Source organism: Sarcophilus harrisii, chromosome 1 (assembly GCF_902635505.1).
Source record: "Sarcophilus harrisii chromosome 1, mSarHar1.11, whole genome shotgun sequence".
NCBI classification, from domain to species: domain Eukaryota; kingdom Metazoa; phylum Chordata; class Mammalia; order Dasyuromorphia; family Dasyuridae; genus Sarcophilus; species Sarcophilus harrisii.
This window is the reverse complement of record NC_045426.1, coordinates 6,997,511-7,024,241: the sequence shown is the minus strand read 5'-3', so window position 1 is coordinate 7,024,241 and position 26,731 is coordinate 6,997,511. Positions and strand designations below refer to the sequence as shown.

Sequence of the window (26,731 nt, the reverse complement as noted above, 5' to 3'; positions counted from 1 at the left end):
CTTCAAAAACAGATTTCAGAGAGAGGAAGAGGGCAAAGTACTGATGGAGAGATCTCAGTAATTCATGGGACACATTATCCAAGAACCCATTGTTAATGATGACTCCCATACATCAGGCAGAGAATATGGTAGAGAAACTGCTGCACTTGGGGAAAGGAGACAAATTCTTCTTCATTACTGTGAGACATGACTAAAATGCAGAAATGGCCCATTTTGCTCTACATGAGACACATTAGATAAAGTTGTATTTCATCCCAAGATGTGATGTAATGGCACGAAGAGGGAGCCCGTCATGTTATGATGGATTCTATTTTGGTGATGATCACTGGAGTGAGAAACAAAGGATTTTAGTGTGGGAATCCACCGTAGACCGCACTGACTTGGAGGAACACCACCGTTCGGCCATGGTTGCAAGGTGTAGTTGTGATAGTGGGCACTGGAGCCTTCCCTCTTTCTGCCACAACCAGAGCATCTGGTAATTTTCTTGTACTGAGGACAGCGTTATTCTTCAGAAGGTGAGGAACTGGTCTTGAAGTGGTGGTAGGAACCTTGAGAGGAAGCCACCCTTCCTTCTGGGGCTCAAGTGTCTGAGCCAGGCTTCTGAGGGGTCAGAGAACAGGGAGTGGAATCCATCTGCAGAAATGGATGCTTACCATTGTTGCTCTGTGGGAAGGGGAAATGGGTATAAAATGCAATTTCAATAACAGTAAAGGATTTTCTTCACATAGAACTTACGGGGAAAAGTGAGGCAGACTGTAGTAGTTTTCAGGTGGTTAGATTTATTGTTTTTGGCCCCAGGGAAGAGATGTAGGAGCCATGGGAAATAGGAGAGAAGCAGATTTAGGTTCATCGAAGGGGAAAACTTCCTAGTAATGATGGCTGACCCCAGTTGGCATGAGTGGCTTGGAGGGCTTTCTCAAAATGATGTCTAGGTGGCCACTTGCAAGATATGTTTTATTTCTACCCACCTGTCTTTGTTGTAGTCAGGCTGGAATTTTGATCTCTGAAGTCCCAACGGAGATCCTGTCATCCTACTGCCTAAAATCTTGTAGGAGGAGACTTCCCAAGAAGATAGAGTACTTTGAGGAACAAGGATGAGTGATAATGATGGGATAAAGAAAGGGAGCTGTCTGCAGAGACCCTGGATGCTCAGGAATCTTCTGACCAGCTTCGCATCTTTAAAGGTCATAGGTAACTTCAGAGGATTTCAAGAGAGATAAAGTCCTGTAATAACTGATTCAGAAAAACTGAGGCTTGGAACAAGCTGAACTTGGCAACAGCACAAAGGAAAACAAGGCTTTAAAAACTGCCTTCCTAGGACAGTGGTAGAGGAAGCTAAAGGAAAGTAGAGATCTGAGCTGTGTGGGGTGGGCAGAGAAGGGAGGGAAGGCAGAACTACTCAGCTGTGTTTGAGAAAGGTGATTTGTACAGAAAGATGATCATAAGAGGGAAAGTGGGCCTCAGCAGAGAATGGAGAACCTGGGCTCGGGCCTGGCCCTGTAGTTCACTGCTCTGCTGCTCAGCTCAGTTTCTTTGTAAAGGAGGGTGTTTTTAATTACTTTTATAACTTACTGTGATTTTTAACAAATTTACAGAAGTTCTGTATAATTAGGGTTTAATGGATGTATCTTGTTATGGTAGAAGATAGGAAGAAAAAGGGAGACATGGGAAAAATATAAACCTCTCCCCCACATGCTCTTCCTTCTCCCTTAGTAGTTAGTGTAAATGAGCCATTTCTCTAGGTGTTTGACATAAAAGTTGGAGAAGTGCTGTCCCTATTCTGTGATTCTCTTTAGCTTGGCAGCCTCTTTCAGTGGCTGCTCCCATGTTCCCTCTTGAGGCATTGTACTGTAACATCAGCTGTGATTGGCTCACCTGCATGCTTCCTCCTGGCTCTGACTGATGGGTGCTGGGAACACTACAGGAATCCCCGGGAAGACCCAGCCCTTTGATGCCAGTTAAGTTGGGGAAGGTGGTGCCCAAAGCAACCAGGAAGCCTGAGGGTTAGAGATGGAGTGGAAACCTGGCCGTCCTCTAACATCCAAAGGGTCTCGGTGGCAAGCCTCAGGCATCCGGTCTCCTTGGGTCATCCCATGGGGACCCTGTCACTCTGACCATCCCCAAAGGGAAGGCCTGAACAACCTGGTGAATTATGTGTTCCTTGTCCCCTGTCCTCCCTCTCTTAATATTGTGGAGATTAGCAGTCTGAGCAGGATTAGCATATGAGTGTATTTTAAAAATTCTTGCGTTAAGTATCTGGGAATGTTTGGAGTATACTTAAAAGTTAAACATTTTTTATCAGGCTCCATATTGACAAAGCTTTTTCTTCAGCATCATAATTGATGGCTAATATTGGACACTTTGAAATTGTGAAACGCTTTCATCTCTTTAGTCCTGACATTTTACCAGGGAGGGAAATTGGGGGGTGGGGGGGGAGGAGTATGAAACTGAGGAATTGGAAACAAGTGTTATGGGGAAGACTGGAACGGCTTGTGTGGGGCAGGGTCTTTAGGGCCTGGAAGGGGAGGGAGGGGAGAAGGCCTCCCTGCCTATCAAGGAGAAATGAACCCTGGAGCCTCGGCCTCGGGGTGCCAGGATCCTGGTCAGAATTCACCAGGAGATAGGACTTAGCTGTTGTGGACCAGTCTGTTGGCCCTCTAAAAGTGGTTTCCTGAGCCTCCTTCTCGATGTAGGAAGATGGCGCCACCTCGTGGGGTTTAAGGAGATTTCCTCTGAAATAGCTTGGCAACTACTGGAATAAATGGGCCTTCAAATTTGGGGTTTTCTTGACAATGACACTGGTGTAGATCGCCGTTCTTCTCAGGCAAACAGGGTGAAGTGACTTGTTACTGAAATGTCTGAGGCTGGATTTGAACTCACAAAGCTCCTGCTCTCCACTGTGCTGCCTTGCTGCTTCTGTGTGCCGTGTTTGATAATCTCTTTTTCCTTCTGTGGCCCCACTTTTCTCCCCTTCCACCTTGGATTTCCCCCCAGGTCACAACACACTCAGTCCCCATCCCCTAAACCTAAACGTTTTTTCCCTGACTCTTCCACTCTACTCATCGACCAGTGGCAGCTAAAGCAGACCTGGAGAAGTCCTCCCCGTGTCTCAGTGGATTTATAACCATCTCTCCCCACTGGGCTCGGCATAGCCACCACACTGGCTCCTAATATTTCCAGTTAAGCTATGAGCTGTTCAGCTGTCGCCACTCCAGGCCTGCTGCCCAGGCCACAACTTCTCTCCCCACCCTTCAGCGCTGTTCCAACTGATCTGGGTACTGCTCCAGTCTCTCTCTGCTTCTCTGCCCAAGCCTGTGAGAAGTGGGATCTGGGAAAATAGCAGTTTTTTTCTCCCTCGCAGTGGCTTCTTCCAGGTAAAACTTAATTCTCGTGAGACCCTCTACCTCGAAGGCGCCTTTTGCCAAGTCTGCCTTTAGCTGCCACTGATTAATGAGTAGAGTGGACAGTTGTGGAATAAATGTGCAGGTGTCGGGGGTGAGGGGTGAGTGTGTTGGAAGCTCGGGGTAAGGGAGGTCATGATGGAAAAGGAGAAAAGATGAGGAAGAGGGAGAAGAGGAAGCTCTTTTCCCATAACTCAGGTGCCTTCTGCCCCTCTCTGGTTTCATGTGATGTCTTGCTCTGTACCAAGGCTGCCCCTCTGCCTGTGCAATCAATCCAGTTCCTTCCCCTCGCTTCTAAAAGATTACCCCCTGGCATCCACCCTCTATTAATGCTTAGTTTCAGTCCCTCCTGGCTTATTCCCTACAGCCTAACATGCCCACGCCTTCCTTATTCTCAAAAAACGCTCACTTGATCCTTCATCCCTGTGAACCGTCATCCTATTTCTCTCCTGCCCTTTGTATGTAAACTCATCTCCGGCTGTCTATACTGGGTACATCCACCTTCCCTTCTCCTATTCTTGGCTGAACCCCCTTAACAATCTGGCTCTTTATCATTGCATGAAACTGCTTCTCTTCAGAGTTTCCTATTTATCTGCCAAATCTAATGGCTTTTTCTTACTCTTCATTCTCCCTGGCCTCTGTGCAGCCTCGAACAACAGCACTAAGAATAAAAATGCTAATGTACAAAGAGCGTTTGTATGTTCCAGGTGCCGAGCACTTTATAATTATTATCTCAGCTGACTCTCAATAATAATAGGAGATAGATGCTAGTATTACTATCGTGATTTTACAGAGGGGAGAGTGAGGCAAACAAGTTAAATTGCTTGTCCAGGGTCACACAGCTAGTGAATGACTGGGACTGTTTTTGAACTTGGATTTCTGTGGCACCGCCTGGCTGCCCTAGCCTTTGATGTGGTTGATCACTCTTCCTGCATGCTCTCTTTTCGGGTTTTTAAAACGATCCCTCTTACTCTCCTGATTTTCCTCCCTCTTAATTGCCATATCCAATGGTCTTTTCTTTCATGTTTGTATGTGTATATTGTTTTCCTTGGTTAAAATGTGAAGTCCTTGAGAACAGGGGCTGTTTTGTTTTGGTCTGTGTGCACACGTAATGGTTCATAAATGACTGAGGGGTAAGAACCTGTGACCTGGGCCATCCTTAGAGTGACTGGGAGATCAGCATTCTCAGCTAGTGACTGTTTTCTTCTTGATGTCCATAGTGATGCTGCCTTCCACCTAGGTGCTTCAAAGTATAACACAACTAGAGTAGGTTTGATATCAAGCTTTTTCTACCTGGTCTCTTATTTTACAAGCAAAGAATGTACATTTACTTGATTACTTGAGGCTTTTTCAAAATGGAATTTTGGTGTTATAATTCACCTTTTTTTTTTCTTAATTGTTGCCTTTGTGTTATTAATTATGTGTAACCTTTGCCTTTCAAGTTGTCACTAGTTGTTGGGGAAGTTTCTGTTCCTAGAGTATAAGTTTCCTAATTTGTAAAAACAGATTTCATGTACTTGGTGATTTAAAAAGAGCACCGAGTAAAGACTTAATAGTTTTACATGGCCGTTTAAGCACAGTGCTTTCCTCATTTAGTTTAAATCCTAAAAATGGATTCTCTGTTCATTCATTAATATGAGAAAATAGATGAATTTGTAGAATCTGTACTAATTTTTTATTTAAATCAAACATTCTAGTAAAACTGAATGCATGAATTCTCTCGTCATTATTTCTTCACGTGTTACTACAGCATTCGTATGTCACTGCCGGCATATTTATTTTATCTAAGGACAATTGATCTTGAATTCTTGAGTTTTACATCTGCACTTGGGAACCATGGTATCTTTTTGACGGGCTCTAGCCCCCAGTTATCATTTCCTCACTTGGAAATTCTGTCACATTTTCATTGCCCTGAATAGTTTTCTCCATTTCCACATAGTATATGATTTACTTGGACAATCTCAAGGACGAACTGGATTCCCCATCCCTAGCATTGAGATGGTTCTAGAAGAAGGAAAACATTAGCAGATCTAACTGAACAAAGCCTTATGCAGATGAGAGAGGCTAGGGAAAGATTAAATCAGCGTTGTCTACACATAGTGGACATCTTTTTCTTTTCTTTGGAGAAGACAACAAAAGGGAGGGTAATCTCCTTGGACTTGGTGCTGGTCCATCCAGGGGGTGGACTCTGCCCTGATGGGTCGGGTGTGTGGCTGCGGGTCAGTCACTGACTACCCCTGTACCCCAGTTTGCCCTGTCAATGGCAAATGATCATGGTTGTATTTCCTGCCTCATAGAAGGGTTGGGAGAAAAGCAAGTTATAAGTTTTAAGTATTTCAGGGGAATTGTCATTATTTCTGCTAATGCTTCCTCTGACTGGTTCTTTCTTGAGCTTTAGAGTACAATTTCCTTGGTCAGACATAAAAATTAGCCCAAATGGCCCCGAGTGATGAATTTTTCTACTTATTGATGTGATCTTGAGCAACTCATTTCACTTACATTTGTTTTTTTAAATTGTGAAATAGAAATCACTGGCTAGGAAATTGATATGGGAAGTCTCTTTTGAGGGAGTAAAAGTCTAGACCTGTGATTTCATCGTTGCAAAGATGGAGTTCTTTCTCTGCTAATATTTAGCAGGACATATCCAGCGATTTATTTTCTTAAGAGTTACCTAAGACATTGAGAAAAGTCATGAGTTTACCTAAAATCACACGATCTAGTATATGTAGAAGACGATACTTAAATTGGGATCTTATTGACACTCTGTCCCCTCTCCCTTCTTTCCCTCTCTCCCTTCCTCTCTTTTCCTTCTTCCCCCCCGACATACCTCTTGGCTTATCCCTAATGGGATTGACCTCAGATGTGAACCCAGACCTTCCCCCCTCCAAGATGTTAGATTGGAGTTGGATAGGTCTAGGGAATTTTCCTTGATCTCCTTTTTGTAAAAATCAGATTTGTAAGCTCTGAGAGAAAATGAGTTTCAGGGTATCAGATTTTTTTTTTGGGGGGGGGGTGTCTAGGACTTCAGCTTTCACATTACTACTAGAACCATTTGGTCTTTCTAATTTTTTAGCCTATATCGGAATCTGATTTAGCTGAGGAACGATTGCTCTTGTCAAAATCTGGCTCCCCCCACAGAGAGCCAGAAACAGCTGGTACTGCATTGCTTCGTCTTTGGGAGAAATTAGCAGTCACAGAATCTGCCGGTTGGATGAGGGCTCCAGAGACCAGCTGAAGCTGGCGTGTGGTCCTAGACTTGCCGACTTGCCATCCCTGGTTTTTAGCAAATTTATCCTCGGTGCAGTCTCTCCATCACTTCGGCTTCTCCTCTCAGATCTCTGGGTTGTTCTTTGCCAAGTTGTATATCGGGGCTCTGGCTTATCCACCTCCTGCAGCCCTTCCTCCAATGGTCCAGACTTAAGGTCTCCCTCCTTTTGTTTGGCCTGCTCTGGGACATCTCTGCCTCTTAAGCAATACCATCAGATAGCCGACCACAAGGGTGGTTCTGGGATCACTGAGACTTCTTCTGGACACGTAGATTTCTAGTGCCTTGATCTCTAAAAGGTCATTGCCCGTGCTGTAGAAATGTCCTGTTCTAACACTGGTTGGTTAGGCAGAAGGGAGGGAGGAAGGAAAAAACAGTGATTTTGTGCTATGTTAACGGATAGGCCATAGTTCTTGGACCTCCCTCAGACTCAGTTTCCATAGCTGCAAAATGGACCAATAATTCTTCCAGTTTCTGCTTCATTGGGGTTGTGAGTGAGGATCGAATGAGATGATTACAAATCACCTTATAAATATCCACTTATTCAGAAGAGGCAATTGAAAAGTTTAAACGAGACACCCATTTCCAACCTTTCTGTCCATTTTCTTTCAATGTTAGACTGAATCATGAACTAAATTTAAGGTGTAAATTGTAGTAACATTCCAAGTTGGTCCAAAGTAAATGAACTCCTTCAGAATTGATTGGACAGAGAAGGACTGTGCAAGTGCAGAGTTGCAGTAGAAGCTGTTGTGTTGCTTCAGATCCATTGCTTTTCTGCCTGCAGTTTGACCGAACTCCAGGCCTTCAGGTCCAGGACTTTGTTGGCGTGGGCTATGAGGAAGGAGGAACAAACTGCTCTTCTCTATTTGCAGAAAACCAGGGTACTTTCCCCCCCAACATGTTATTTTGTTTATTTGCTTCTGACTCTCTGTGATCTCATTTAGGGCTTTCTTGGCAAAGGCACTGGAGGGGTTTGCCATTCCTTATCTAGCTCAGTTTTACAGATGAGAAAATGGAGGCAAATAGGGTAAAGTGACTTGCCCAGGGTCACGTTAGTGTCTGAGGCAAGATTTGAATCCGAGTCTTCCTGACTCCAGACCCGGCATTCTAGTCACAATATTTGGAGTGAAATTTAGAGTGTTTGTCAGGAATGAATGTAAATACAACCAGCTGAGTTACAAGAGACCCACTTGTCCTACTAGCTCTTAATCAGGTGTTTATGCTGGGTATTGGTGGTATTAAATAACATTTAGAACCGATTTTTAATACTGAAATATCCAGTATAGAAAGCACTCATGTGCTATATGTGGGAGTGAAAGTGCCTTTTAGTTTAGAGAATTGGAGGGTGGTTTTGATAAGCTAGCAATGTATGTTTGTCTTTTATGTTGTCCTCAGGAAATCAGTCCCTGTTTTATGACAGACTAACTTTAAAAGATCCTTTCTCTGTATTTCAGTCGGCCATACACCAACAAAGTGATCACTTTATGGTACCGGCCTCCGGAACTACTTCTGGGGGAGGAGCGATATACCCCCGCGATTGATGTCTGGAGCTGTGGGTAAGAAATCTTTCTATTTCCTGTTGGAATTTACTCAGTCTTACATTTTGAAGCAAAATAAAACCCTTCTGTAACAACGAAATTTGTTTTCCAGATGCATCCTTGGTGAACTCTTCACTAAAAAACCGATATTTCAGGCAAACCAGGAGCTTGCACAGTTAGAACTCATCAGGTAAACCTTTTGAAGTGTTGTTCTTTTATTGGAGAGGAGAGTTAAGTTGTCTGTAGCATTGGTGCTGTGGAACCTGTGGGGAGAATGCTATTTCAGCTAAAGTCCTGCTATTTGATAGCGTTGATGTTTGTGGGATATAGAGATGAGGCTCAAACCCACTTCACTTGGCAGTTTGGTCCAAGAAGGTATAGAGCCTGAGACCCCGAGGTGACCTTGGGAATATATAAGGGGATTTGAGAACGGGGCAGAGAGAAGCAACTCCTAACAATTAGCAGAGGGGAAAAAGGAAAAAGCATATGGATGAAGAAGGGAAGAGTCAAGGAATACTCGTGGCAGTGGCCTGTTAGGGGAGAAAGCCAGATTTATCTACGGATGGAAAAGAGACAGTTCGTTGGGAGGGTCCTTGAAGTATGTGTGTAGAGCAGCAGGATCTTAGGCCAGGCAAGCTTTCTCTCAACTTCGGAGGTTGGACACAACTCTTTTATTTTCTCCTAATGAAGAAGTAATTCTCGTCTATGCAAGCAGAAGTTGCCAATTTTAAGAATTTGAAAGGTTCAGAATGTAAGAGTTAATTCTTTCTCATTCTAAGAAAAATGCCATTTATTGGGAAGAAGCCATGTAGTATGGATTATGTATTTTTGGCTGCAGACACTAGGTGTCAATACAGTTTTGTCTTATTCTTTTTTTTTTTTATTTCGACTGAAATTTAACTAATGGAAACTTGCATGTATTTTGGACACTTATTCTTTTTTTGTTTTGTTTTTTTGCTGAGACAATTGGGGTTAAGTGACTTGCCCAGGGTCACACAGCTAGGAAGTGTTAAGTGTCTGAGGCCAGATTTGAACTTGGGTCCTCCTGACTTCAAGGCTGGTGCTCTATCCACTGTACCAATTAGCTGCTCCAAGACTTATTCTTGTATAAATTTCTTAGTAAATGAGTAATTCTTAATAGCCTTTAATGTCATGACATAGATATTCATCACCAGAACGATTTCCTCATTTTATTAGATGGTACTTAACCATTTTTTGTGAAGCGGAGGCTAAAAATCAGACTTTTCGTCTGGTTTGCCCTATCGGGCCAACCTTGCTCTCATTTCTGCTTCCACACCAATTTCAGATTTTTCAGTTAATTAAAAAATTTATGGCAAGTGGATCAATAGATTAATAAGCTTGACAACTACAAAAACGTTCTCAGTGTGTGATCACCATGGTGACTGAGGCCAGTTTTTAACCTAGGGGAGATCATCTCCCCACCCTGATCATTTTTATCTGTGCACAAAGGCCATCTTTACTGTGTAGCCTGACAATTTCTCTCCTTGGCAAAGGGTGCCAAGGCAATTTAGGGCAAGTAACAGCTGGGCAGAGAAGGGGTGGGGTCTGGATAGTTTAAGTGTCGTCCTTGGAAACAGAGGTGCAGAGGGTTCTGAGCTGTATGCGGCCCACACAGGAAGGGCAGGGGGCCTGTAGGAGCAGAGTTGGGGGGGTAAAGTAGGGATTCCTAGGGGCCCTCCAAAGCCCCATGGACTTGACAGTAATTCTCAGTTACTATTTGGAATAGGGCCGAACCCCACACTATCACTGCCCCCTACTCCCCACGTCCTGTTTCTGTCATGGCAGCCTCTGCTCTGATTGACTTGCCCTCACGCACCCTGCTGCTGGAGGCCCTCTTCGCCTCACCCTGGCTGCCGCAGGATCTCCCTGCTTCCGTCTCTCCTCTGGTCCATCAGGATGATCTTCCTGAAGGGCAGGGAATGAGCCTTTATCCCATACTTGATGGATTCCAGGGGCCTCTGGTGAAGGCCTTTCATAACCTGGCCCCTTCTAACTTGTGTGTGTCCTTATACCTTACCCCTCCCTTGTACTCTCCGGTTATTCTGCCCTCATGGCTGTTCAAATTCTGTCTCCCACACAGACTAGGTCTATAACTTAGGCAAGGCACATCACTTTCGTTTCCTCATCTGTCAAATGGGGATAATAGCACTTATCTTCCAGAGTTGGGAGGATTAAAGGAGATATGTGATGGGCTATGGGAACCTTAGCCTATTACCTCCTCTTATTATCACATAGGATCACCAGTTTAGAAGGGAGGCCCTCAGAGGAGTGCAGGTATCTGTTCACAATCAGCCACACAGAGTGAGTAGCAGATTTAGGATTTGAACTCAATTCCCTGGCTCCCAATCCTGTGCCCATTCCATTGTTCCAGCCTTTGAAAGGCCAGTGCCCAAGCAGATAGTAAAGGAGTGAGTCCCAGCCTCACAGCTGCTTTTCAACCTCAACCCTAATCTGAATTCCTTATGTGCAAGTTTCCATTAGTTAAAAACAAGTTTTTAAACTTTTTAGCAGGATTTTATTCCCTTATTGATCCATTCCTCATTCTTTGTGAATCAATAAGTGGGATTATTCCATTGACTTATTTACTTAAATGTTATTCTCTAATAGCTTTAGGATGTTGCATCTCGCCTTAACAGACAGCCTCTAAAAGGGGTGTTGATTTGGGGACCCCATAGGATTAGGCTGTTCCCTGGGCATGGACCTGCACTGTTAGGTGTGAAGGGACTTGAGTCATGGGAAGGGGATCAGTGTGCTAGGGCAGCCATGGAGGAACAGAGGGCACCACTTTTCTTGTTCGTTCTTCCTTCACTGCCCTTTCTGATCCTTGACTGCTTTGTGAAATGTCTGCCCCATTCATCAGGCAGGCAGAGGCTGGGCTTGGCGGGGGGCCCGGGAGAGCAGGATTGAGGTCCCATGATGGGTAACTCCTTCTTTTTGCATGTGTTGTTTAGCCGAGTATGTGGGAGTCCGTGTCCTGCGGTGTGGCCAGATGTCATCAAGCTTCCCTACTTCAATACGATGAAGCCAAAAAAGCAGTACCGCCGGAAACTTCGAGAGGAGTTTGTCTTGTAAGACTGGAGTGAAAGAATATGGGGCGTGTGTGTGTTCAGTGTGGGGCATGCATGTGCGTGTGCACTGTGTGTGGGGAGTGTGTGTGCGTGTAGTGTGGGGCACAGTGTGCGTGTGCACTGTCTGTGTGTGCACATATACTAGCATGGGGGTGGGTTGTTCTGTGGAGTTTGGTCTCTGCTGAGCTGCTTACCCTGGGCCACAGCTTCTTCAGAGCTCCACGTTTTGTTGAGTTCTGTGCATCTCTTTATTTTGTAGCAGTGTGATGTGACCTAGTAACAAGTTTGCTCTGAGCCATGATTTTTAATGTGCACTAGTCAGTGATAGTGGAGAAGAGCCTCAATGTGCCGCCATGTTAGAAGCAATAGGGAAATGTTGTAGTGCCATTTCATTCCATGTAGTTTCCTTTTGTTTTAAGAACATGGCTTCTTTCATCCTTGTAACTAAGCCATAGATTATCTGTGGAATTGTGGAAAATTGTTTCAAAATGTAGAGCAAGATAGAACATTGTTTATGTAATCGGTACAAAAATAACTTACCTACCTTAGTCAGTGGAAAATATGTCCAAAGAACCATTACTGAAACATAGTATTGTAAACTGTGCTGTGAAATGCCGTCTCATTTTGAGCAGATTGTAAAGGAACATTGGGGACTCACAGTTTGAAACAGCAGCAGAAATAATGACTTTTGTACTTGTCTCTTTTTGTGGCAGTATCCCCACAGCTGCGCTAGATTTATTTGATTACATGCTGGCTCTGGATCCTGGCAAACGCTGCACGGCAGAGCAGGCCCTTCAGTGCGAGTTTCTGCGAGACGTGGAACCCTCCAAGATGCCGCCCCCAGAGTAAGTGCTAAGGGTTCTTTGTAACGCGAGTCGCTCAAAACCACTCCTGGGACTTCTGGCTAGACGGAGAGACTGACGGCATTGCCGCCACCAGCCCCGGGACCACCTCGCCCCCCACCCCAAGTCCGTGTTAGATGTGAGGTCACATCCTTACTGGGCTGCTTCCTGTCAGACTACTTAGGATCTCTTGGTCTCAGTTTCCTCATCTGTAGAATGAGCTGGTTGGAACTGCTCTCAAGCTCTCTTGATGTAGGACTCTTGGATTCCAAGGACACTGATGAGCTGGCCCAGGGCTCTGGGGTAGACATAGTCTTCCTGTCATTCAAGAATTGTTTTAGGGACGTGAGGATGGAAGGGATGGAAAAGAGTCCAACTGCAGGCAGGCTTTCCTGGGGGGAAGGGATCAGTGGCTTTCAGCTTGGCCATGGGGATGCTCACTGTGAATGATCTCTGTCTTTTCTGTAAAGTAGGAGGCAGCTAAGGGGACGGGGGAGTGGAGTTTTAAGTGGATGATGGGACGAGAAATGGGAAGATGTGGCGAGTGAGAGAGTGAGCTGATAAGGGAGGCACCGAAGGATCACCTGGAAGCAGGGAGGGCCTGGTGGAGATAATGTCCCCTGAGTTCATGGTAGACCCCGTCAGAACAGGTGTGGGACTTTCTCTGCTGCTCTTTAGCAGCATATGTGTGGAGGAATCAAGGCTTGGTGGGAGTGGTCCAAGACCGAGGCTTGGCATGGCACAGGGGGAGCTATAGGAGACCGTGATGAGAGCCTGTGGGGGTAGCAGGGTGGAGGAGAATGGGCATAATGTTATGGGAGGTTTGGGGGAGAATCTGCCCCAAATCAGAATTGTTGGAATTGTGGAGCTTTGAGGGAATTCTCTCCTTCATCCTGCCCAACTCAGGCTTTCTGCCTGAACCCTTTCTCATCCCCACTCTTATCACTCACTTCCAGCTTCTCCCTCCCTGCTGGCTCCTTTTGGACTTGATCCTTCCACCCCCACAGTGATCATCCTGTATCTATTCAGCCCTTTTTGCTAAGCCCCACCTCAGGTTCTCCCCGCTGCCTTTTCTTCTGCTCTAGGATCTTGTTGCTCCCCTACAACTGTGTTCTCCCATGTTTTCTTAGTTCCCAGCCCAACGGCTTTTCATTCTCCTCACCCTCTCTGCAGCCTTGGTCCCTGTTCCCCTCTTTTCTCTGACCCCTCTGATTCTCCTCCTCCCCCTCCACTGGCTCCTTCTCCAGCTCTTTCGCCAGATCCTCTTCCAGCAGCCTCTAGTCACAGGGGCCTCCAGGACTCAGTCTGGGGCCATCTTCTCCTCTCTTATCCCTCCATATTACTTCACTGGTGATGCCACCGGTGCCTGTCAATTTAATTACCATCTCCAGGCTCATGGTTCTCAGATATCTCATCCAGCCCTCACTACTCCACTGACCGCAAATCTGCAACTGTCACTCATACACCTTGACCTGAGAGTCCGGTGCACATGTCTAAAACCGATCTCCTTCTCCTTGCTCCTTAACCCTCAGCCCTCTCCCCTTGCCTGTCACTGTAGAAGGCACACTTTCCCCCTGCCCCCCCATCCCTGAGGCTCACCCCCAATGTGCCCATCCTTATTCTTGCACAGCCCTCCCTCCCTTCATTCTAGCTGTTGCTTTCCCAACATCTCTTGATCACATTCCCCTCCCCCGATGCTGCTCCCAGCCTGGTCCAGGCCCTCATCACCTCAGGCTTGGACTTTGGCTATAGTTCTGAATGGTTTGCCTGCTTCTGGTCTCTCCCCACTCAGATCCATTCTTCATTAAGTCACCAAAATGATTTTAGTAGTAGTAGTAGTTGTGCTAGTAGTTGTCTGAGACCAGATTGGAACGTGTGCCATTGTCCTTGGTGCTTCCTGGCTGCCCGATTTAAGAGGTGCTCACTGAAATGATCACTAGAAAGGAAGCCTTTGTGTCACTGGGAGCTCAAAGATCTTTGGAAAGATTTGTGGAGCTTAATTAGGCCTGGAATTTTGCGTTGAGTATTTCAAAGGGTTTTCCAGAACTTGTAACTAGTTGACAGCATTAAATCCCTATGTTTTCTCTTATATAGCCTTCCTCTGTGGCAAGATTGTCATGAACTGTGGAGCAAGAAACGTAGAAGGCAGAAGCAGATGGGGATGACGGAGGACACATCTTCGACCAAGATTCCTCGGAAAGATCTGTCTCTGGGCCTGGATGACAGCAGGACCAACACTCCCCAGGGGCTGCAGGCGAATTCACAACTCAAATCTCAGGGCAACACCAATGTAGCACTTGGTCAGTAACATTTGTTTGCTTTTATTTTTCTTCCTATTTTTTCTTTGGAAATGATTTATCAGTTTAATGTCGATTTAGAGGTACTTTGTTTCTAAACAATTGATCTCTAAAATTACTGCCCTTTCTGTAGCAAACTACAGAACTAGGTTTGATGCACTTGGTGTACTTGACCGTAGTCAGTAGCAGTATGAGGCTCATTGCCATGGTGTCACAAGGGGTCCAGGGCAAGGTCATTCTTGAGGCTGAAGCCCCAGAGTTTTTTTGAGGTACACGGCATGAAGAAAGACTATTTTACATCTAAGTTTCTTAATGCTGCCTTTTTTCAGACTCCCGATTTCAGAACATTCAGTGTATGCATTTTTCACATGACACCTTTTTTGCTTCCTGAGAATTAACATCCTAGTCCTGCTGTCTGGCCATGACACAATTGAGCCATGATAATTCAAATTTTAAAAATTGATGTCTTTCAATGTAAATAACATTTGAGATTAGGCTTTTTCCTTGCAAAGTGAGTTTCTTTAAACATTTACTTTCCATTCTGTTGGGTAGTTATTAATGAATAGGATGTATAGACTTTTGGCCTTATCCTATACATGGCATAAAGCATCTTAATCTGCAGCTTCACTTCTTCAAAAGATTGATGGAAAGAAACATACTTGATAAATGAAAGGCCAAGGGCTGGTATTCTCGATTTGTTGCTCGTTGTTTGGGGAAGAAAGGACTCTTGTCTCTAGCTGATCGTTGAGTTCGAAATGTAGAACTAATAATCTGTTACAAGTAATCAGCTTTATCTGAGGATATAAGAGTAGGAATGAATGAAAGACACATGTTCCAGGATTGGGGAAACTTAGGTTCTAGTTCCTTGTCTGCCCTAGGTCATCACCATATCTACCTGAAGTATAGTACTCAGGGTCTGCTTTAGGAAGGCCATTGATAATCAGGAGGGAGGAGTCTTAGGGCGATCAGACTGATGGCAGTAATGTGCCCCTTACCCAGTGATACTGAAGAGCAAGGGCCAGGGTGGAAAAGGGGATTTTTTCCTCTGACTCAAAACTCCTGATCTCCTCATTGGCACCGTGAATCCCATAGAGCAGATGGGGGAGGACATCCAGTGCCTTTGGTTGCTTTGGGGCCTTGTGCTTGAAATAGGATTAGTGTTTGCAAGATGGCAAAAAGGACCAAAGGGGGTCACGCAGGTTTAAGTAATAGAAGCAGGAAGGGAGAGTTTGGCCCCCTGGAGTCCTTGTCCTTTCCACATACCCCCTGCCTCTGAGCTGAAACACCTCTATTTGTCTTTCTGTGCTGTTACCGATCTCCAAGGTTTGACTCATTTGGCCACAGAGAATGGATTTTTTTAGTAGGAAAAGAGTATGGAAATTGATGATCTCCCCAGTCTATTTATATATAGCAGGCTGCTCATTTCTGCTGGGGAAAGCACACAGAAGCACACAGCTGAAAAGTGCTAAGTCATCCTACTGGTGACATGGGGCCTTCTTACTGTTTGTGAACTATGGATCTGATCCAGAGACTCAAAAAGGTGTTTTGCAAATGGTTAATTTGGACAATTATTGATTCCAGGAAAAGGTTGCAAGGGAACAATAGCTCCTGAGAAAATGGAACAGAAAACATTCCAGCGTCCAGGCTGCTCTCTTGCTTCATCCCCATTATAAGCCTCAGGGAGGATTGGGGGAGGCTCCCCAATGAGCCAGAGCAAGTAGCCTAGAAGAGGCGTTTTCCCTCTGCCCCTTGACGGTGGTGCAGTAAAGTTTTTTGGAGGGAGGAGTTCAGAGGACAGATTCTCTTTTCAAAGTTAGGAAGAGATTTTTTTTGGGTGGAGGGAGTAGGGAAGGGAAGGGAGTCACACAGATAATAGAGGATTTGGGCAAGAATCCTTCTCATGAAGAATTTACCTCTCAAAGTTAACTCATTAAAATTGAACATTGGCTCTAATTCTTCTCTTTTCACAGTAATACATTTTAACTCTTTAAAAATGTGTAATTGCATTATTTGGAGATTGTTCTTAGGACTGTTTGAAGTCTACTTCCCCTACCGCATTTCTTTCTTTTTTTTTTTTTTTTTAATTTTTTCTTTTGGTGTTACCATGTAAAATTCTGCTTTGCTGGTTAAAAGCCTTCCTGGTCTGATTTGGACTTTGATATTTGAATGATGACAGTTCTGATTAATAATAATTGTTTAAAATTTTGTCTTTAGTAAAAACAGGCACTGGACAGCATTTAAACCACAATGAATTGGCAATACTTCTAAACCTCCTACAGTCTAAACCAAGTGTTAGTGTGGCTGATTGTGCCCAAATATTGAACATTAAGGTAAATCCTGAGCCTCAACAGCAGCTAAATAAAATAAACCTTCCTGCTGGAATTTTGGCAACAGGTGAAAAACAGACAGATCCACCAACACCCCAGCAGGAGTCTTCCAAACAGCCTGCAGGAGGAATGCAGCCTTCAACTCAGCCTGTGCCCCCTAAAGTTGAGACTGATGCTGCCCAGGCAGCTGTGCAAAGTGCGTTTGCAGTTCTCTTGTCGCAGCTAATAAAGGCCCAACAGTCTAAGCAGAAGGACGCAGCCATGGAAGAGAAGGAGAATGGAGCAGGCCACGAGCTCTCTCTGCAGCTTCGGCAGCCTCCGGAGCCCAGCCCTCCTCTGCTCGGTGAGTGGCCCACAAGACTCCTACCGCGGGAGGGTGTGTTTGGACTTTCCATGGCACTTGTGAGCTCCCTTTACAGAGGAGGATACGGGGCCACGGCAGCCCGATGGCTCTGTGTCTGGTGCTGTGGGCAGGGAAGGAGTGTTGTCTCTGGTTCTGAAGTCTTGGTCCAACCACTGGCTATCAGTGGGATCTGGAACAATCATTTCCCCTCCTTGGACTTCATTTTGCTTCTCTGTAAAATGGGTTTGTCTTGAAGGCTGATGGCCCTGAGATCCCTTCCAGTTCTAGGGTTTTTGCTAGAGTATATTCCTGTGATTTGGTGTTGAGATAGCTCCCACTCCATGGAGTCCAGAGAACATGGTTGGGTAGATTATCCTATGATCCCTGGAGCTCCTGAAGGTATGTTCTGAGATGTGGAGAGGCTGCTAACAAGAGCAGGGTCTGGGAACCCTTTTACTGAAATCACAGACCTTTCAAAGGCATGGAGAAAGGGGATCTGAATTCCAGATCATCTGCACGGGGATATCTGCCTTGCACGTTTCCCAGGAGCCCAGTCTGGCAGTTGCGTTCCACTATCCACAGAACTCTTCACAGGCTTAATATCTTAAAGCAATAATTATTGCTTCTTTTGGTTATGCTTATATTGTTATTTGTTATGCAAAAAGATATATTTGCCTTCCAGAATTATTCTTGTCAGCCATGAGTGTAAAACAAGAGAATAACATAAAAGGGGGGTTAAGAAAATGTGCTCCTCGGACTGTTCCTTCACAGTGTGTTTGCATAATTATGCATGTACATGTATGAAACTTAGATTCACAGGCATAGAGTTCCTGGCCTCTTTCCCCACTTTGCTCCTGTGTCTCAGTAGTTTAGATTCTAGCAGTAAGTAAAAGTTAATTATCTTTGTGAAGAGTAGGGGGCGGCAAATAAGATGCAGCTAAACTTTTGGTGCTCCTTGTTCATGTTGTACTTAAAAGTGATGATTTTGAAATCACTTGCTCATCACATCTTGTGTTTGCTCTTAACCTTAAATGACATGGTCAAAGCATCCAATAGAAAAAGAGTGTTGGAAAGACTATTTTTGGCTTCCAACTAGATTGTGTCATTGGAAAACAAGACAACCATTATTTAGTAGTTAAATGTATTGAATCATTAGCATGCCCTGCATTCTTTCTTTCTGACAAACCAACAAATCCCCCCCCCCCCCCCCCAAAAAAAAAAAAACACACACACACAAACACACACACACAAAACTCAATGCTCTTTCACTGGGCCTGGGATCCCCTTGGTTATTTTTGTAGAAAAGAATTCACATTTATTTTTAATGTAAAGGAAAGAGAGCTGCAGATTTTAGGAGAGGAAAAACTAGATCTCTGGAAAGTAAACTCTTTTGGAAACCTTAAGACAGGGAGATTGTCCCACAAGTCTCAGGAATTGGCCCAAGAAAGTCCTGTTAGATACAATAATCCCTCATGTAAATGTTCCAACAGATACAACCCCCCAAAGTAAGCCACTGAATATCACACATAAATGATTCTATGTGACAATTGAGAATATGGCTTACATTTATGGAAAGCAAGCAAGGAGAAAAGTTCTTCTATCTGGTGGTTAGGGCAAGATGGCATTGAGGGAAAGGGGCACTTGAGCTGAGATTTTGAGAAAGGAAAAGGATTTCAGTAGGTGGAGATGTGGGAGGATTTTGTTCGGGAGAAAAGGGAGACAGTATGAGCACATGCAGTGACCGTTAAAACATTGAGGACATCAGGGAAGAATCCTGGAAGGAAGCCAGACCTTGTAAGTTAATAGGTTGGGATGAGTTAGCCATTAGGGATCATCAGAACTGTTTCCTTTTCTTTAGAGAGGGCAAATTAGGGGATTGTGTTTGCCAGCTGAAGTTCTGTTTCTAGTGCACAAAAAGACTGTCTTGCCCTAGTAAGCTTCTCTCAGGATTTGGGGCCTGTTATATCCAAGTATATAGTCTGTTTGGCAGGCCTTTCCCCCCCTCCCTCCCACCTCCTCACCCCATCTTGTCTCATCTCATCTCTCTCCCTCTCTCATCCATCATCTTCTTTTCCCATTAACCTTCACTTTGCTGCCAGAATCTCAGAGCTCCCCATTCACAGCCCATTTATAATATAGTAGATAAATATTTGGAAAGGGCCTTAAGTTCAGAGAGTTTTTCAGTCTCACAGCTGCTACATGTCAAGTGAGATTCGGCCCTTGATCTTCTACCCACTGGGCAGCTAGATGATAGAATTCTGGGCCTGGAGTTAGGAAGACCCGTTTTTGGTAATTTCCAATCCAGCCTCAGATACTCCCTAGCTGTGTGGTCCTGGGCAGGTCACGTGATCCTGTTTGCCTCAGTTTCTTCATCTGTAAAACAAAATGACAGACCACTCTTGTATCCTTGCCAACTCCCAAATAAAGTCACTAAGTGACTGCAAAAACAACCCAGCAACTTCTGTCTACTAAGCCATGCCAGCTCTCCAATTTTACATTGAATTTTGGAGCCTCCTTTTTGTCGGAGAATGCACCCTTCCAACTCTGGATTCTAGATTTTTTTCTACCTCACTAGCCAGAGGAAGGAGCTCTTTTTCCTTTTTGACCAAAGGAGGCCATTTACCTCTAGTTTGGGGTTGTTGGTTCTTCTCGGTGCTTTTCATTATTGCTTGCTGCTCAAGGGCTTTCCTTAATCTTTCACCTCATATTGAGATGATTGAGCTTCCCAGAAATTAGATTTCCAGGTAAGTTTTACATACTTAAATCATTTAGTGGGAATAGGGATGAAGATGTAAGGACATTGGAGGTGGAAATAGTTGGAATATTTATAGAAATCATTCTCTATTCATTTTCAGGCATAAAAGATAGAAGTTAGTTATCACATTGACTCAAGTGGCACATGAATAGTACTAGGCCATTTATACCATATATAATATTCCCAATACCACTGTTATTTTTAATATGTGTGTTTCTTTTGATTCCCATCCTGCCCCCAAAATGTGCTGGTTGTTCACTTTTCAAAAAAAACTTAAAAACAAATGAGCCTCAGCTGTTTTTAAATGATAATTGTTGCTTTAACATGTAAATCAATTATAATTTTCTTCTTTCCTTCTCAGATATTTTATAATCCTATTTTGGTGTCCTCCTTTCCCCCAGTACTTTGAAGCTGTGCTTATAAGTTGTTTAGAACAGTTGAATCCTTAGGGCAAGCAGTAATTAATTTCCCCCCTAATCCTCATGCTCAGGTAAACTAAAACTCTTATCATGTTTGTTTTCAAATAGCATATGATAATGATGGTAATAGTAACAATAAGTAGTACTTACATAGTGCTTTAAAGTTTGCCATACACTTTACAAATATTTCATTTAATCTTTACAAGAACTCTGAGAGGAAGGTGCTGTGGTGGGTGAAAGATGAAATGACTGAGGAAACAAAGGTTGGAGCTTCCAAGTAAATTGATTTATTAAGTAGTGCATGCCAGTTACATAACAAATTAGGGCCAGGCCCCCTCCTCAGCTTAAAAACCAATTAACCAAATAAGGTCAGTTAATTAAAAGGATTTATTAACAAGGTAATCTGATGTCTAATTGGATCCAAGATCGTAGGGCCTTTGCAAGAGGGGATGGGAAGAGTGACTAGGTGGAATTTCCCCCAAATTGGAAAAAGAGGTCCCACCAAGTCTCTATGCAAGCAAGGGAATATGACTGATCAGTACCTGGCCAGTTTTCAGATAAGGTCATATGAGCTGCTTGAGCTGTGTAATTGTGAGAGAACTTGGATCAGTCTTTGTATGCAGCTGTATTTCTGGTCAGCATTGAAGAATCTCTCAGTAGCAGTAGAGGCGGTCCAGTTTCTGAGCCACAGGGGCTGGATTCAAATGATGCCGTAAAGTTCTCACAATTCTATGACTGAATAGTCTCACAAAACAGAAGTTGGCCTTGGCCCCTGATTGAATAGGAAAGGAGCTGAGCTAGCTCCAGAATTGAGTCACAAGATGGAGTCAGTGGGTTTCACTCAGTTCCCACAAGTTCCCTCATTTTATTGACCAAGAAAATGAGACAGGTTGAGTAGTTTGTGTCTGATACTGATATGAACTCAGGTCTTCCTGGCTCTAGGCCCACTGCTCTGTCCACTGTGCTGCCTTCCTAGACACCTCTAATAGAATGACTATTCCAAGTTGTTTGGTTTGATGTGAAACCATGTGATTTTTTTTCCCCCTCCCCAATTCACCTAGGGCAAGATGAACATGTCAAACACGCAGAGATGAGGATGCTGGAGCTAACGCCAGAACCGGAGCGCCCACGGATCTTGCCTCCAGACCAGCGCCCCCCAGAACCCCCCGAGCCACCGCCCCCTTCTGAAGAAGATCTGGATTATCGGACAGAAAACCAGCATGTGCCCACGCCTAGTTCTTCATTGACTGACCCTCATGCTGGAGTGAAGGCTGCTCTGTTGCAGCTTCTTGCTCAACATCAGACCCAGGATGAGCCCAAAATGGAAACAAGTATGGATTATCAAGCAGGCGATACCTATGTTCCAGGTTCAGACTACAAGGATAATTTTGCATCCTCTTCTTTCTCTTATGTTAATGACGGTTTAGGAAGCGGATCCGTTCCAGCCCTAGAAAGACGAAGCTTCATTGGAAACTCAGATATACAGTCTTTGGAGACCTACAGCACGGCTTCATCTCATTCTGGGGGCCCACCTCAGCCGCCTGCCTTTTCAGAATCCTTCTCCAGCTCAGTAGCTGGGTATGGAGACATTTACCTCAACACTGGTTCCATGTTGTTTAGTGGAGATAAGGACCATAGATTTGAGTATAGTCACGGCCCAATTGCAGTTCTGGCCAATAGCAGTGACCCTGCCACTGGGCCCGAGAGCACTCACTCTTTGCCAGCCAAGATGCACAGCTACAACTATGGGGGCAATTTGCAGGAGAGTCCAGTGGGCCCTGGCCTTCTGCACGGACAGACTTGGCCTTCCCCCGCCCAGGGCCCTGGCTATTCCCAAGGATACAGGGGCCATATTAGCACATCTACGAGCAGAGGGCGAGGCAGAGGGTTGCCGTACTGAGTATCTGTTTTTCCTCAGGCACATCGTTTTTATCTGGAAAGACTTTTCCTAGCTGCAGTTTCAGGCAGCAGTCCAACAGACTTGAATAATGTTAATTCAACAACAGCTTTATTTTTTATGTGGAAAAGGGTCTTGCATACAATAGTTTAAAAAAAAAAAAAAAACCTCACACACAAAAAACCCACCTTGGCTTAAATTCATGCTGTTCTGAAAACTAGATCTCCTGACTGTACATCTTCAGATTCTAGTTAGCAATTTTATTTTGTATTTTCGCAGGTATTAGTGTATGCTAAACTTGGGGACACGAGCATTTTATGACCCTATTGCAGATCTTCTGAACTATGCACATTTGTGCTTTTTTTTGTAAGTTTGGACCAACTTTTATGTAAAAAAAAAAAAAAAAAGTTTGCCAAGAATCAGAAAGGGCACTGATTTATCGGGTATTTTTCTTTTTACAAAGCTACCTTTAGCCCAAGGTCACTGTCAGTCTTTGCACCTGCTTTCAGTGTGATTGTGAAAGGTGTACTTTGTGCTCATTTCAGAAAATAAAACACAACCTTTCTCTTGATGCAACAGTTTTATAAAAAAAAAAAATGGTCAATGTTATTTTTCTTTTGAATTTCCAAATTACTGCATAGCCTAGCAAAATACTAAAATGAAACAATGGGTTTTATATACAAAATATGTTGGGGTGGGGAGGGAAAGTAAGTGCCTTAACAGGTAAGCTTAAAAGTTTGAAACAATAGCCTTTACAACCCATTTTTTAAAAAAAAAGGAGACTGGTGCCCTGAACAGAAGAGTGCCCACTCTCGATTCACATAACGCCCACCCTCCCCCACTCATCACCCCTCATTCTCCCCCTGGCCCACCCACCTGTCTGCCTTTGGGTTGGGTCCTAGTCATTACCACCTCCATTAAAAAAGGGCGAGACCGAGAACAAGAGAGGAGGATGAAGCGCCTCTCAGTACATTTTGCTCCTTGTCAGAAATTCTGCTCAAAGAGTTTTATGTGGGATCTGGCTAAAAGCATCAAAGAGAAGGAGGATTTTTATTTTATCTGTGAAGTTCCGTTATCCATGCTAACCCTGTTCCCATGGATAACAGAGTTGATGATAGTAAAAGCCAGGGTCAATAACAGAATGAGAACAGTCCTATATTAGAATGGGATAAGGGACAGAAACAGCATTGTGAATTTACCTAATTGCCATTTATTCATTTCCTGTCAGCCTGCTCCACGTATTTCATTGGTTTAATGAGAGCCATTGCCCAGAATGATTGCAGAGGTGGCAAAAGAGGGAAACATTCTGAAAACAGATCCCCTTTACTCCCCTTCTTCTAGATAAATTTTACATGACTTGTCCTGAGTTCTTCTGCCAAGTGTTTATGGAATTTTATTTCATTTTAACATCGTTTTTCTTTTGTAAAATAGAAGAGAATGATGGAATAATCCTTGTTTAAGCTGCAAGTGGTACCAATTTTAACTTTGCTCACAAAAAAATCATCATTTAAAAGGGTAGCCAAAGGTAAATAACTAAGTGTTTCCATTATAACTAAATAGAAAATGTCATCCCTGGAAATTAGAATTGTGCCATTCAGACATTCTGATGAGAATTTAATGCTTGATTTGGAGTTTTAAATTGGAAAGATTATTGAATCCAAACCACTCCAGGTGTAATTTCTATTTCCAAATATGCTCCCTCCACCCTTAGAACCTTAAGGCCCTCAACTTTCGGGAAAAAAAAAAGAAAAAAAAAAAACTTGAACCCCATTTCATGGAAAATGATATCAAAACAACATGTGGAAAGAATCTGATGAATGAATATAACTGTTAAAACTTAAGGCACATTCTTTACTTTTGTAAGTGGTAAAAATTTCCATTTCACAACTATGAAATGAGTTGGTATCAGTTGACTTTTAATTTTTGGTGGAGTTTTTTTGGGGGAAGGGAGGGATGGGGTAGAAGGAAAAAACCCCAAAGTTTTATTTGAACTTTGAGTTACTAACAACTTTATAATTAATTACTACATTGCAGGGAGTGAAGAAAAAAAAATCTGTAAAATTAGCAAAATAGGTACAGTATTCAAGTATCTGAAGTTGAGTACGGTGAGTCTGGTAGCTTTAGACTTTGCTATAAATGACAGTATCTAAGTTATTCTTCATAGTCACACTAGAGAATCCTGCTGCCCATGAGCAGCTAACCTGGAAATGAAGATATTTATGTGACATGAATAGCCTGTGTTTAAAAAAAAAATTAAATATTTTATATAAAATTGAACTGTGTTTGGATAGTTCTTCCTGGTCAAACATGTCAGCATCTCTATTCATGTTGTGGGCACGGTGGGGGCGAAAGGAAAGAACTCTGGTACACTGACTTTTAGCATTTCAGTCATTTCTCTGCGGCAGATGTGTGCTTAAGGCTTATGGGACATTTACTATATCTTTCTGACCTTATTTGAGCCTTAAAACAGCTCTGTGATATATATGTAGGTAGGGCAAGCATTGTCAACTGGCCCCATTTTACTTAGGAGATGCTTGAGCTGTTAGGACTTGACCTCTTAGATGCAATTCTGCTTTCTTGGAAAGTAACCCTCAAAATCAATATGGCGGCAGCCCTATCCTAGAGATGCAAGCATGGGTGGGGAGGGAGCAGTGTAAGCACAGGTCCCTATGGTGGGAGAGTTGAGCAAACTAGGTGTGGAGAAAGGACCCATGAGTGAGTTTCTTAAGAAGCAGGTCAGTCTAACAGCAAGTAACACGTTAAAGACAAGAATTATTTGTCAGTTGACCAGGATAAGACTGAAAGGTGTTCTTTTTTTTTGCAGAGGCAATTGGGATTAAGTGATTTACCCACGGTCACACAGCTAGGAAGTATTAAGTGTTTGAGGACAGATTTGAACTCGGGTCCTCTTGACTTCAGGGCTGATCCTCTATCCACTGCGCCACCTAGCTGCCCCAAAAGGTTTTTCTTGACTTATTTTGCAGAAGACACTTCACATTCTAACCATATTTGTGCGAGTCAGTCAGTCATACAATGTTTTGGTTTGCCATTTGAGGCCATTCCCAAAATGAAATTCCATCTTATGCAGAATCATTTCTATTTCAAGGATAAACACGACTTTAAAGGAAAAGAGGTAGCTGGTGCCAAATATCTGAGGAGGTGAGTTAATTACTGCACTTGGGCCCTGTATAAGTACTCAAATGAAGTGATTTTCTTTCCTCATTATCTCTCTGCCCCTCAAAAAACCCCAACAGCAACCACACACATAAAGCATATGTTTCACGTCTGTCTCAAGCTTGAGAATACTAAGAATTTAGTATTCTTTTTGCTGTTTGGGTTGCTAGCTTTTAAAATTTCAATCTTTTTTAGTTATGTCCAAGTCTTCGGGACTCCATTTGGGGCTTTCTTGGCAGAGACAAATGGAATGATTTGTCATTTCCTCCTTCAAAGCTCATTTGATCAATAGATGAGGAAACTGAGGTAAAAATATAACCAGGTTCATACAACTAGTAAGTATCAGGCCAGATTTGAATTCAGGGAGAAAATTCTACCTATGTAACCACAGGCCCAGGACTCTACCTAGTTGCCTAGATTTAAGACAGGGATTGACAAAAAGATCTTTGCAGAGTTTGTTAGAAGATTAAAATAAATCCATTGTGATGATAACCATGAATTCCTGACCCAGGGCCTAAAAAAGAGTTTAGGACCTCAGTAAGATAACCTGATAATTACTGTGAAACTTTTAATAAGATTCGCCCCCTAGTGTGTACCTGTCATGAATCAGATATTATTGCACTTGAGCACGTGTGGGTTGTAGGGACGGAGATGCTGCAGATGGTAAGTTTGAAGGAAGCGGAGCCACAAGGATGGCTTGGCTCCATGAGGTAGCGGCCAGGCCAGTGGAATACCCACTCATTGTTCTGTTTTCCCAGATAGGAGGTCTTGGCAAAATGCATTTTTTATTCCAGCATCACTGCAGCATTTGTACACAGCTTTTCACATCCATAGACTAGTTCCCTTTCCTTTACAGCCACTATTCACTTAATAATCATGGTAAAGGAATAATGATTGCTACTTACATCTCTCTTAAATTTTTTTCTCTTTTTGCATTATAATCTTCCAAGAATTTTCCTTCTAGTTTGTTTTAATCTTGTTTATCCATGTGTCTAGTAAGGATGCCTATGATTCGTATCCCAGTTCTATTTAATACCTAATGACTTGGACCACTAATTTCACATCTGAGACCCTCCAGGTCCTTTCTACATTGATTCCGAAGCACCCTCTGAGTTAACTACTGTATGCCAGACATTGTGTTAGGCCCTAGGGCTCCAAAGACAGACAGAAATGAAACAGGAGCCTGTGAAACTCAGGCCTGTAACTAGATACAGAATAAATACAGAATAGTTTAGAGAAGGGCACCAGCAGTTAGGCAGGGGAAGGTAAAAAGCTTCATGGAGGTGGTGTCTGACCCCTCAGATAGGAGGGAACATCTACTGGGCAGGAGGGATGAATCATGTAGGGCCCAAGCCTAGAGGCACAGCTGGACCAGACTAGAGGA

The 26,731-nt window shown here is 43.6% G+C and overlaps 1 protein-coding gene across 1 annotated transcript in view; it reads left to right on the top strand.

Moving 5' to 3' along the window:
* Positions 1 to 23,955, top strand: part of CDK13 (cyclin dependent kinase 13) — a 101,999-nt gene extending 78,044 nt beyond the window's left edge. The window contains exons 10-16 of the mRNA XM_031961603.1: positions 8,121 to 8,222; positions 8,317 to 8,394; positions 11,177 to 11,293; positions 12,007 to 12,138; positions 14,230 to 14,435; positions 16,827 to 17,102; positions 21,338 to 23,955. Of these exons, the coding sequence (XP_031817463.1) occupies positions 8,121 to 8,222; positions 8,317 to 8,394; positions 11,177 to 11,293; positions 12,007 to 12,138; positions 14,230 to 14,435; positions 16,827 to 17,102; positions 21,338 to 22,176 (1,750 nt within the window). The 3' untranslated portion in view covers positions 22,177 to 23,955. The remainder of the gene's footprint in view (positions 1 to 8,120; positions 8,223 to 8,316; positions 8,395 to 11,176; positions 11,294 to 12,006; positions 12,139 to 14,229; positions 14,436 to 16,826; positions 17,103 to 21,337) is intronic.
* The last annotated feature ends 2,776 nt before the right edge of the window (positions 23,956 to 26,731 follow it).